The following is a 13,780-nucleotide window of genomic DNA, read 5'->3' on the forward strand; positions in this document are numbered from 1 at the left end:
AATTAAACCATTTGATTGAAACATTTAAACATTTAAAACTGAAGCTTTTCTTTAACCAACAAGAAAATGCATTATTCACTTCTTTTTAACCCTATTCCTACTCCCCCCACCTAATTCCCTGCCCTACCTTCTACTCTGCCCTCCTATTCCTTAAAATCTCCTTTAGACGGCTCAGCCTACCCCAATCCTTCCTTGCCAAGTCTTAAAATTCTTCCCACGTCCCACCATTCTTACATCCTCCTAACACATGCTTCAAGCTCTCTTCTCTTCGTCGTCTTCTTCTTTTTGCCAGTATCTACATCCTCTACTCTCATTCCCTGTCCTAAATCTTGTCTATACACTAATTTCTCTCCCTCTTTCTAAATACCTTGGCACCTGGCCCCCCTGCCAGTCCCTCCATGTTATCTTTTTTACACCCACCGCATATCTAGATCTCTCTATTTTGCTTAAATGCCCCCTTTTATTATTTCTCTGCATCAATTCCTCGTCAATTCTCCTACCTTTATCCGTTCCCTCAGTCATCCCCTCATCTGCTTCTGCTTGATCTACTTTTTGCCCCAATTTCCATTACCTTCTTCCTCCATATTTTTTTAATTGTTCTAGCTTTCCCAATCCCTCTTCATATTTTACTACTCTTTTTATTGGTTCTTCATTACATAATATCTCGTACCCTTTTCTAATCTTAATGCCCACTTTATATATCTTTATATTTCCATCCCATAAAACACTATACTCCTCATCATCCCATTAAGAAATATTATTCTTCTACCCCAATTTTCCTTACATAATTTCTGAGCTAAACCCCGTAACCTTCCCATCACTGCCCTTCCTTTAGCCACTTAATTAATTTATAATATTAATATCATCCCTATTATTGTCACTTAACATATATCGTAGGTAAACATACTTGTCTATCTCCACTTGCTTCCATACTATTTTGTGCTTTTCCCTTGCGCTCCTTTCTCTCTTATTCCCCCAACTTCCATGACCTTCCCTTATTAAGTATTTCGTCAGTCTTCCTACCATTTCCTTTAATCCCACCCAATTACCCGCCTCCAACACTATATCATCTGCACGTGTAATAGTCTATATTTTTTTCCTTCCCAATGCTAACCCATCTTCCCTTGCATTACTCATTTTATCATCCAGATCACTTAGATATACAAATGCTAAATATTTACGTCCCTTTTTTACATCCCTATTTATCCAAAATTTTCCCCATTTTTTACCAAGTACAAGTTTATTAATTTTCAAAAATATATATTAAAAGGATATGGAATTGATCCAAGATTTTAGATAACCATTTTTCATTCTATTAGTAGTTCTAGGACTTCGTGAATAATTACATTTATTGCGGAAATGTTACAAAAAAGTAAATTAAAAATTGGCTTTCTACATTCTTTTGCTAATATTACGAACAATAATCAAGAAAAAGGGAATATTTTTTCTACACTAATATGTCCATCAAACTTATTTTTCAGTTCCTCAAATTCCGATTTATTTTCAGAACATCTTAGAAATTAAACGCTGATTTCTAAGCAGTTATAGTCGATTTATGAATCCAGGGCCCATTTTTTTTTTTAATAATAACTAAAAGCTTTCAGTCCCTTTCAGAGGTAATCGTCATTGATTTTCCAAATCAAATCAACATGGCATTAAAAAGCCAAGACGTTATTCCAGAAGATGACATCATTATCATAAAACGTGCGATCTTCTTCATCATAATGCTCGAATTATATTTTCATGAATTTGCACTTATAAACGACAAAGCCTTCTAAAAACGAATTTATTGTCTGATTCATCTGATTCAAATTTTACATGGGTATATATGAACGATTACTCTAAGATAATTCTAGCATGTCAGTTATAACATGGATATTAGCCTCTTTTAAGTGTCAATGTGCTTTACGTTCTATTAATTTTTTATTGCTGATATTGCGTATAATCGAAATTCGGTCAGTTTATTTTCTAACATCAGTGGCGAATTTAGGTTCGGTACCGCCTAGAGCTAATTAAATCTAGTCACCCCTAGCATCAGCATCTCTTCATAGTCGTGCCATATAAAATATTATGACGACCCTATGATGATGATGATGTAGAAAATAATAACACAAGGAAAGAGCGCGTACATGGGACTTATAGATTCAGAAAAAGCTTTTAGAAATGTTAAATGAGACAAGATTTTTTTACTGCTATTGTTGCCCTTTTGACAGGCAAATAATATCTTATATAATGACTGTCAAACATAGGTGCTTACTGCCTTTACAACAACATTATCTTTCAGTTATGGTGGTGGTACCAGGCCCTGGAACAGGGCAATGGGATCATCGGAACCAAGCACTGACGACGGTCTAATCGAAGTTGTGGGTCTGACGACCTATCAGCTGGTATGCACAATTATATAAACAGGACCTCTGGGCCTTTTGTCAATCATTAATTTTCATTTTCAGCCTCTTCTCCAAGCAGGTGGTCACGGTACATGCATCACTCAATGCAAGAACGCGAGGATCGTCACTTCGAAGACGATTCCAATGCAAGTTGATGGAGAAGCGTGTAAACTGGCCCCATCGATAATTAATCTAACGTTGCTCAACAAGGCCACCATGCTGGCGAAACGAAAAGGAGGCGGAAAACACCATGTACCACGTGTACCACTCGAAGATCTTACCATCCAGGTGCACAGAATCGCGATGAGGGACTATGAACAGCATCACTACGACAGGGATATGCTAACGCAGTCAGGTAATGATAACTACAATCATAAATGGTAACATTATTGAAAGTCTAATTGAACCTATCCAAATTTGGATTGATGATGGAGGACTTTCACACGTAACCTAAAAATTAGAAACAGTAGATAAGCAACCTCCTTCCGGAACCAAAGTCCTACTTATGCATTTTCTTTTTCGTTCTGTTCGTTCAGTTTTACCTCTTCCACACCTACTCTAACGTCACCGGTATCAGCTGTTGTCAGCCATATTTGACAGCTGTCATTGTTAGTCATGTTTTCGTCATGGCTTCGCCACTTATCCGGATACTCTTCGCCTTTTGCGAGTAATCTGCCCCTAAGGCCCTTCATCTGTTGCTTCCTGATCATAAGGCTGCAGGAGCATCCGATACAAATAGATGGCTGACGATGACAGTTGTCAAAGATGGCTAACAACAGCTGATTACAATAACGTCAGAGTAGGCGTAAAAAGGGTAAAATTGAATGAAAATTCGAAAAAGATTTTTAAGAACATATGTTTGTAACAAAACTGTGTATTGGTGTAAAACGTAAACAGTCGGTGCAGCAGAAAAGAAAATGTTAGAATCATTTGAAATGTAGTATTGTAGACGGACATTGAAAAGAATAGAAATGGTTGTGAATGAGAAGAGGAGTAAAGAGTGGACAAAATAATCCTAAATTGGGTTACTAATCTCAAATAGTTTGAAAAAATTTGAAGATTGACTCAAAATAGAAATAAGTGAAGGTGCGTATCCACCAGTTCTTGAACTGACAACTCTGTGAAAATGACGTAATCTCTTCCGATATTTGTATGTATAGAAATCCCTCGAGACCATACGCTGTAATCCCCCAGTCCGTCAAAAAGTTGACATCGTTATTACAGCAGAAACATACGGATTGGGGAATTAGAATACGAAATATCCCTTGAAATCAATTCGTAGTGGAAAGTTTTAACATTATACCTTGTGAGTCATGACCCACATTTTGTCAACTTCTGTCGTAGAATTTAAACCTTCACTTTAATATGAATTAAATAATTTGAATTAAGACCCCACTAATTTAATAAGTATACCTACAAGTGTACATTAAAATTAGAAGTAAATGTGGAAACAGATAATAGTTTCATAATAACATGGAAATCAAAATTCTAACTAATATAATGAAGAAGAAACCCTGCAAGAATACGGTTTACTATTTTTATTGACGACTTGTAGAGCAGATTTTCCTTTTGGATTACTTACTTACTTACCTACCTATTTTCCTTATTTCTTAAAAAACAATTTTAGTCCAAAATTCGGAAATAACTCTTTTTATATGACTTCCTTTGCCTTTTTCAAGTAAGGCTATCTAAAAATTTGGAAAACCTTGGAATTGGGGTTTGATAAGTACCTTCAACTACAGATAAAAATAATAGAGAGTATTGGGATCCGTCAAATGGGAGGAGCCTAAAAACATGGCGCCGATTAGGGAAAATTTATCGTAGTTCCTACACTCAACATCCTTCACTCACTACTGCTAGCTCCTCTATGAGATAACTTTTAATATTAATTGTCTCACGGAAATATTGTTGCTATTGGGATCCGTCAAATGGGAAGAGACTACAAACATGGGGCCGATTAGGGAAAATTTATCGTAGTTCCTATAGTGTACCCTGCAATTTCCAAGTTTTTAAATTACGATAAAATGATAAGTATTGACACAATATGTGATTGGGCTGACACAAAGCCTCGGAAAGGAAATTTCGTTGAAGGTGAGCGTGTTTTTAATGCCAATCGCATTATAAAATTCGGAAATAACAAATTCGGAAGCTAGCCTTCAAATTCCGTCAAGTTTACTGTCTACTTTTTCCAAACGTTGGATTTAAAAAGTGATTCACGTTATATAATTGGTGAGGTGATTCTAGGTGATTTAAGCAATATCATATCAATGACTTGCACGTGCAAAGCCGATTTAAGAGAACGTTGCAAATACATTATTGCAACTGTGTTGTATTGCAGCAGGTAGGTACTTAACCTCAAAATACTTATATCGTATCATTAGAATTGTGTTAAATCAATTACACAGGAATAGATAATTTCTCACTTTATAATTTTATTATGATTTTAATTTTAAATATTAAGGTTACGGCTGATGGTAAATACTTGCTGAAATATAATCATGTGCATTAAAATGACGTGAACAAATTTTTATTCCGGAATTCACTTCTTTGATACCTACTGCTTTCATCCAAGCTTCTATTAGTTTACTTTTTTCTCTAATTTTCCAAATATATTTTTTATATATATAAAACGCTCAGTTTTTATTGGAAAGTAGTTAATGGATCTATCTCTGAAGTGCTATTGCAGCTTTTCACTGAACATATTAACTTTTTATTTGATTTAACTTTAGAAGAAAACTTCGTCGACTCCATCATCAAAAAACTTTTTACTTTTTTAACGTGCTTTACTATTTTAATAAACAATTTTACAATTTGCGTGCACAGTTCATATGTAAATTTTTCCCTCATTCGAGTTATAAATTTTGCCACCACATTTGGTGTATGCCCATTTAACGGATCCCAATACTGTATTAATATTTGAGTAATTGGATCGACTTGTATAGGTTGTTTCAATGAATAGCAAATACTAATTAACTTATCATTTTGGAATTACAAAGTAGATACGTTTAATTATTATTTAAAGCTACTATAACCAGCTAGGAAAACTATTAAGATCTACTAATGAATGTTAAATGGATAGCTGCGATTCAGGTCACACAATTTAAGGACAACGGCTTAGATAGTGAATAATGACGTTATGTTCTTGTATAATTTAATTAATGATCCACTTAAACGACTCCGTTCCTGCACCCGCATTATTGCCGACATCGCATATCGTAACTTTTTATTACCCGATCGTTTGCAATACAGCATGGAGCATATAATCTTCGTAATGAATGAAAAAATACTTTCATCATTTTATTGAGATTTCCTTTTTTATTACAGCCATCAAGGTCGGCACGATAGAAGTAAATCCTATGTCCGATTTGGAACAGGTCAGAGCCCAAATCGACCAGTATATGGAAGAATGTAATCAAACGAAACCTGCCGAATGGTGTTTTCTCGATTGTAAGTGCATAATTAAAAATATTTATTAATTAATTGAAACGATGATTATCTGCTAGTTTTATCGCGCTACTAAATGACATGAAGTTGAATTATTTTAAGAAGTTAACTTCTTCTAAAATATATTGATAATTGTTTTAAATTTAGGCAAGCCTTTTTGTTGATGAATTTTCGAAAATCATTAATTTCTAATATCGTATGGAGTTATTACTTAATAAATTTAATATTTCCGACATTTATCTTAAAAGGGAAGTCCTTCTCTTACTTGGGCTAAATTTTTTAATTAAACAAAATTATTATCAAGAAGTTAAGTTGCACGTTATGACGTAAGGATCCTGAAAAATGCTCCTTCACCGGCGCCATGTTGTTTAAGCTCCGCCTACTTAACGGATTCCAATTTGTAGCCTACAGATGGCGTTCTCAAGGTTGTTATTAACTAAAACAAAACCTAAAACTACTGTATACAGCAGACAAATCGGTTTCGACGATCAGTCATGTATTTTAATTTCTAATTACTCAAGAATTATACTAAACAAACAAATTAAAACGAAGTATCTTGAAATTTCGGAAGGTACGGGATGATGTTTTTTACAAAAAGTTATGAACACCGTATAAAATTTCTGTAGCCTAATTTTGTCATTTGGTTAACCCCGAACAGCGTGTACAGCAGAGCGTTTTTTTCGTATCGACAAAGCTCAAGAGCATCTACACTACGTTTCGGACATAGCGTACGAATCTCTTTACATCCTCGATTGCGGTAGCGTCACAGTACCTCAAACTCCCGACGACGATGCTACCGTTCCCTCAGCCAGTTCAATGCACACCACCTACATGGTACCTGAAATGAAAGTTAGGTGAGTTTCTCTTTTAACTGTTTCTTTTTAATTTCTTCTCCTTCTTCGATGCTTGACTGTGAAATTGCTGAACATAAATCCTAACTTACTTTATCCGTTATATTGTAGACTTTATCTTTACATACCTGGTTAATATATTGTTAATGTTATTCTTAATCTTAAATGATGGTAAACATGAATTTTAAACTTTTTTTGACAATGACAAAAATATTTTAGTTTTATTTTTTTTTTTTACTGATAGATTAATTATGTACCCAGCCTTGTTGTACATAAATTGACCTCATATGAATGTTACAAAGTAGTAAAATATGTAGATACTTCTACTTTTATTCAAAACTTATTATGTACCTCGCCTTCTTAAATTGACCTCAACCTGGATGTTCTGTTACGAAATACTTAATGCGTTTTGATTTTTGAACACTTCAATATGTATTAATGTTTCATTTGAATTATTGTGTTAATTTGTAAGTTGCAGTAGTGAGGGTAGTCTGGATTCGCCCAGCGATCATCCCCCAATTTCGCCGAAAACCGCCCTCTCACCCGACGACGACGTACAGCAACCCATTCCGGTCGATAAACAAAACGGGGAAAGGCGCCTGAACATTTACAACGCTATTAAAATTAAAAGGTAAGTTAAATGACCTGCCGCTACTACAGTCAGTGTTTACGCGATGGCTGGTACCGTTAAAACAATTTCGATTACATTTCCCAACTTTGTTTGAAACGTTCAAAATTCGCGACAGTCTTAATCACGTCTCCTATTCCAACTGCGATGGTACAGCTCGTTAAAAAATTAATCAAAAGCAATAGCACACTATTCGCTAGGGATTGTTTCTCCATGTCAAATTAATTTTTTTAACCTTACTTTCTTAAGCAAAATTAAATAAAAGCAGTATTCGGTTATAGTTCAATTAGGTGAAGTTATAGTTGATTGCTTAGGCGCAGTTTCAGTAGGAAAAGGCAACACGAACGTTTTTCTCAGAAATGTGCTCGTAAAAAGAAGCATTCTTCAAATTAGGTTAAGTTAGGTTAAGGTTGGTATTGGTTTTCTTACTACTTTTGCTTTTTAAAAGCTCCAAAATCATATACAGTGAACTGCATAACATACCAAAAATTTAAACGAATTCGGATACACTTCCTGATAAGTAAAGGTATTTTTAAAATGTCCTGGGCCGCGAAATGCACGAGGTTTCATTACACTTACATTGTACACTTCAAAAACATTAATTTGACTGTTAACCATGTAAAGAATGATTGCTAGACGGACAATGCTTTTAGTATATAATAAGAGGCAGGCAATCAAAGGAAAGGCGGATTCTTGTCACTGCGTAACAGAAAATAATAGCCCACGAAATTCTAAACCACCTCTACATAGAGAAGCAATTTTATCCCCTTTATAATTTCGAAGAACATACAAAAACGTTTTGTAGCAGGGAAAGCTATTGTATCACCTTGAATAGCGATTCTATTATTAATAATAAAGGTAATAGAATATGTGTTTTACGTTAGCAGCGTCAGTTATTGAACACGCAGGCTGAGGTGTCTTTGTACTTATCTTATGATTAGTTTTAATTAAACGTGTCAATTTTTTATCACCTTTTCGTTATGAATTACGGTAGCCAGTCATCGTTAACGTTAATTTCTTTCCTTATTATTTTGTTGTGCATTTTCAAACTAACTAACTGACTTACTCAAAAACGTCTATTCATAAAATCCTTCTGCTGTTTGCATGTTGATGATGAAGGAAGGCTCTTTGTCTTGAGGGTATTAATAAGCTTTGAATAACACGTTAACAAGATAATGTAACAAAAGCAGGCGAATGTAAAATCTTCGCTTCAATGCCGGTGGAAACTCCTTTCAGTATGTTTTAATGAAAAGTTAACCGTTTAGGTTTGTGTTTCAAATTAAGCAAGAAAACTGCAACGCCTAACGTACTTACTGTCTAGTATCCGCACTGCGAACATGAACTATTATGCTTATATAGTGCAAATGTTCTATTAGATACATACATACATACATACAAGGTCTATTCAAAGAATATCGAGAATTTTGAATTTCCGCGAGTTACGTAAATTCGATTTTCGATTTTTTTGTGGCGTTATGTTGGTACTCGTGTCTCTCACTTATACCGACAAGTTCGGCCATATTGAATTTTTGACACGTGCCTATTCCAAAACTGGATCAAAGAATCTGTATCAAATTTTGTGTCAAAAACAAAATTAAGTGCGCGGCGCTTTCCGAATGTTGACAGTGACATTTGGTGCAGTTACCTTGAGCCGAAATAACGTTTATTGGTGGTATGGGTATGAGACGGGTCGCCTCAAAATTCGTACCAAAATTGCTCAATTTCGACCAAAACAGCACCAGCATCGCATTAACATTGCTAATAAGCTGTTAGACTCCAGAGGTTCTTAACGGATCCTGACGGATCATGGGTTTACGGTTATGACGTGAAGCCTAAACTCAAACATCCCAATGGAAACTGCCGCACAAGCCAAGACCAAACAAAGCGCGCCCAATTAGATTGATGTGAAGACTTTGCTTACAGTTTTCTTCGATTTCAGAAGCATGGTGCATCATGAGTTCTTACCCCAAGGTAGAACGGTCAATAAAGAATATTACCTGCAAGTTATGCGTAATTTGCGCCAAGCATTCCTCCAGAAACGCCCGGATTTGTGGAAGAACAAAAATTGGCTTTTGCACCATGATAACGCCCCTGCTCAAATATCGTTGCTTGTGCGCGAATTTTTGGCCAAAACCAACACACTAATAATGCCGCAGCCACCGTATTCCCCAGATCCTGCCCCTATGACTTCTTCTTGCTCCCGAAACTGAAGAGGGCAATGAACGGATGGCACTACGCTACGAGTGAGGAGATACAGGTGGCATCGAAAAATTAGCTGAACAAGATCACAAAAAATGATTTTTTGAAGTACTTCGAAGATTGAAGAAAACGATGGCACAAGTGTATAATATCGGGTGGGGATTACTTTAAAGGCGACAAAACAGATATTCATGAATAAATAAATTATTTTTGGAAAAACACAAAATTTGCGATACTTTTTGAACAGACCTGGTAGATTATAAAGCACGGTTTATGAACTGAGACTAAACAAATAAAGGCATCCGTTTATTCAAATATTCAAAGTATAATATATTGCATGCAGTACCTATGTATCATAAAATGTATAACAAATCAAATAGTTGATACTGTAAATACGACGAGTGTCCCAAAATTCAGGCAAAATTTGGATTTTGCACCACTTGTGCAGTAAAGTGTTAACCAACGAAGAAAAAAAGCCAGTCAGGGTAATTGAAAATGGTGCGTTTCATGAAGAAGCGACGCGTTTTCGTTGGTGAGCAATATTATGAAAACATAATGAAGAACTGACGACTACAATTTGAAATGTTTATACAAAACAGTTTTTGATCGGAATAGTGATTTATCTGTGAAGAGATTAATTGAAGAATTTAGAGAGACCAGATGAACAACTCATCTAATAACTAATGACTAATGAGAGTCAACAAGCATCAATTCTACCGTAATCAAGAAATGGACATTTCGAGAAGCTTTCTTGCGAGATATTTGGATCTTTATGCTTATTACAATGTTCAATTGACTCAAAAAAACTAGAGCTTACCGATCGCGCACAGCGAGGACAGTCCGTTGAATGGACTGTGGAACAACAAAAACTAGACGCTGATTTTTCAAATCAGATCATCTCCAACGATGAGACTCATTTTTATTTGTGATAGCATCGTTAATCGACAAATCTGACGCTTTTGGGGTTCAGAGAATCCACGAGTGAAACAAACGTATCGGCAACGTGTCACTATTTGGTGCGGATTTTGACCCAAAGCCAATATCGGACCATTCTTCTTCGAAAATACAGCTAGTCAGACTACTGCCACATTCAGGGTTCAGAGAATCCACGAGTGAAATAATTGCATCCACAACGTGTCACTGTTTGGTACGGATTTTGACCCAAAGCCAATATCGGACCATTCTTCTTCGAAAATACAGCTAGTCAGACTACTGCCACATTCGGGGTTTAGAGAATCCACGACTGAAATAATTGCATCCACAACGTGTCACTGTTTGGTGCTGATTTTGAGCTAGAGCCAACATCGGACCATTTTTCTTTGAAAATACAGCTAGTCAGCCTACTGCCACATTCGGGTTTCAGAGAATCCACGAGTGAAATAATTGCATCCACAAGGTGTCACTGTTTGGTGCGGATTTTGACCCAAATCCAACATCGAACCATTTTTCTTCGAAAATACAGCTAGTCAGACTACTGCCACATTCGGGGTTCAGAGAATCCACGACTGAAATAATTGCATCCACAACGTGTCACTGTTTGGTGCTGATTTTGAGCTAGAGCCAACATCGGACCATTTTTCTTTGAAAATACAGCTAGTCAGCCTACTGCCACATTCGGGTTTCAGAGAATCCACGAGTGAAATAATTGCATCCACAAGGTGTCACTGTTTGGTGCGGATTTTGACCCAAATCCAACATCGAACCATTTTTCTTCGAAAATACAGCTAGTCAGACTACTGCCACATTCGGGGTTCAGAGAATCCACGACTGAAATAATTGCATCCACAACGTGTCACTGTTTGGTGCTGATTTTGAGCTAGAGCCAACATCGGACCATTTTTCTTTGAAAATACAGCTAGTCAGCCTACTGCCACATTCGGGTTTCAGAGAATCCACGAGTGAAATAATTGCATCCACAAGGTGTCACTGTTTGGTGCGGATTTTGACCCAAATCCAACATCGAACCATTTTTCTTCGAAAATACAGCTAGTCAGACTACTGCCACATTCGGGGTTCAGAGAATCCACGACTGAAATAATTGCATCCACAACGTGTCACTGTTTGGTGCTGATTTTGAGCTAGAGCCAACATCGGACCATTTTTCTTTGAAAATACAGCTAGTCAGCCTACTGCCACATTCGGGTTTCAGAGAATCCACGAGTGAAATAATTGCATCCACAAGGTGTCACTGTTTGGTGCGGATTTTGACCCAAATCCAACATCGAACCATTTTTCTTCGAAAATACAGCTAGTCAGACTACTGCCACATTCGGGGTTCAGAGAATCCACGACTGAAATAATTGCATCCACAACGTGTCACTGTTTGGTGCTGATTTTGAGCTAGAGCCAACATCGGACCATTTTTCTTTGAAAATACAGCTAGTCAGCCTACTGCCACATTCGGGTTTCAGAGAATCCACGAGTGAAATAATTGCATCCACAAGGTGTCACTGTTTGGTGCGGATTTTGACCCAAATCCAACATCGAACCATTTTTCTTCGAAAATACAGCTAGTCAGACTACTGCCACATTCGGGGTTCAGAGAATCCACGACTGAAATAATTGCATCCACAACGTGTCACTGTTTGGTGCTGATTTTGAGCTAGAGCCAACATCGGACCATTTTTCTTTGAAAATACAGCTAGTCAGCCTACTGCCACATTCGGGTTTCAGAGAATCCACGAGTGAAATAATTGCATCCACAAGGTGTCACTGTTTGGTGCGGATTTTGACCCAAATCCAACATCGAACCATTTTTCTTCGAAAATACAGCTAGTCAGACTACTGCCACATTCGGGGTTCAGAGAATCCACGACTGAAATAATTGCATCCACAACGTGTCACTGTTTGGTGCTGATTTTGAGCTAGAGCCAACATCGGACCATTTTTCTTTGAAAATACAGCTAGTCAGCCTACTGCCACATTCGGGTTTCAGAGAATCCACGAGTGAAATAATTGCATCCACAAGGTGTCACTGTTTGGTGCGGATTTTGACCCAAATCCAACATCGAACCATTTTTCTTCGAAAATACAGCTAGTCAGACTACTGCCACATTCGGGGTTCAGAGAATCCACGACTGAAATAATTGCATCCACAACGTGTCACTGTTTGGTGCTGATTTTGAGCTAGAGCCAACATCGGACCATTTTTCTTTGAAAATACAGCTAGTCAGCCTACTGCCACATTCGGGTTTCAGAGAATCCACGAGTGAAATAATTGCATCCACAAGGTGTCACTGTTTGGTGCGGATTTTGACCCAAATCCAACATCGAACCATTTTTCTTCGAAAATACAGCTAGTCAGACTACTGCCACATTCGGGGTTCAGAGAATCCACGACTGAAATAATTGCATCCACAACGTGTCACTGTTTGGTGCTGATTTTGAGCTAGAGCCAACATCGGACCATTTTTCTTTGAAAATACAGCTAGTCAGCCTACTGCCACATTCGGGTTTCAGAGAATCCACGAGTGAAATAATTGCATCCACAAGGTGTCACTGTTTGGTGCGGATTTTGACCCAAATCCAACATCGAACCATTTTTCTTCGAAAATACAGCTAGTCAGACTACTGCCACATTCGGGGTTCAGAGAATCCACGACTGAAATAATTGCATCCACAACGTGTCACTGTTTGGTGCTGATTTTGAGCTAGAGCCAACATCGGACCATTTTTCTTTGAAAATACAGCTAGTCAGCCTACTGCCACATTCGGGTTTCAGAGAATCCACGAGTGAAATAATTGCATCCACAAGGTGTCACTGTTTGGTGCGGATTTTGACCCAAATCCAACATCGAACCATTTTTCTTCGAAAATACAGCTAGTCAGACTACTGCCACATTCGGGGTTCAGAGAATCCACGACTGAAATAATTGCATCCACAACGTGTCACTGTTTGGTGCTGATTTTGAGCTAGAGCCAACATCGGACCATTTTTCTTTGAAAATACAGCTAGTCAGCCTACTGCCACATTCGGGTTTCAGAGAATCCACGAGTGAAATAATTGCATCCACAAGGTGTCACTGTTTGGTGCGGATTTTGACCCAAATCCAACATCGAACCATTTTTCTTCGAAAATACAGCTAGTCAGACTACTGCCACATTCGGGGTTCAGAGAATCCACGACTGAAATAATTGCATCCACAACGTGTCACTGTTTGGTGCTGATTTTGAGCTAGAGCCAACATCGGACCATTTTTCTTTGAAAATACAGCTAGTCAGCCTACTGCCACATTCGGGTTTCAGAGAATCCACGAGTGAAATAATTGCAT

The 13,780-nt window shown here is 37.3% G+C and overlaps 1 protein-coding gene across 1 annotated transcript in view; it reads left to right on the forward strand.

Annotated features, from left to right (window-relative positions):
• LOC108736187 (eye-specific diacylglycerol kinase) overlaps positions 1-13,780 on the forward strand; it is a 275,242-nt gene that overhangs the window by 249,216 nt on the left and 12,246 nt on the right. The window contains exons 11-15 of the mRNA XM_025981393.1: positions 2,285-2,387; positions 2,451-2,742; positions 5,712-5,834; positions 6,490-6,685; positions 7,161-7,313. Coding sequence (XP_025837178.1) covers positions 2,285-2,387; positions 2,451-2,742; positions 5,712-5,834; positions 6,490-6,685; positions 7,161-7,313 — 867 coding nt within the window. The remainder of the gene's footprint in view (positions 1-2,284; positions 2,388-2,450; positions 2,743-5,711; positions 5,835-6,489; positions 6,686-7,160; positions 7,314-13,780) is intronic.

Source organism: Agrilus planipennis, unplaced genomic scaffold, assembly GCF_000699045.2.
Source record: "Agrilus planipennis isolate EAB-ADULT unplaced genomic scaffold, Apla_2.0 scaffold100, whole genome shotgun sequence".
NCBI classification, from domain to species: domain Eukaryota; kingdom Metazoa; phylum Arthropoda; class Insecta; order Coleoptera; family Buprestidae; genus Agrilus; species Agrilus planipennis.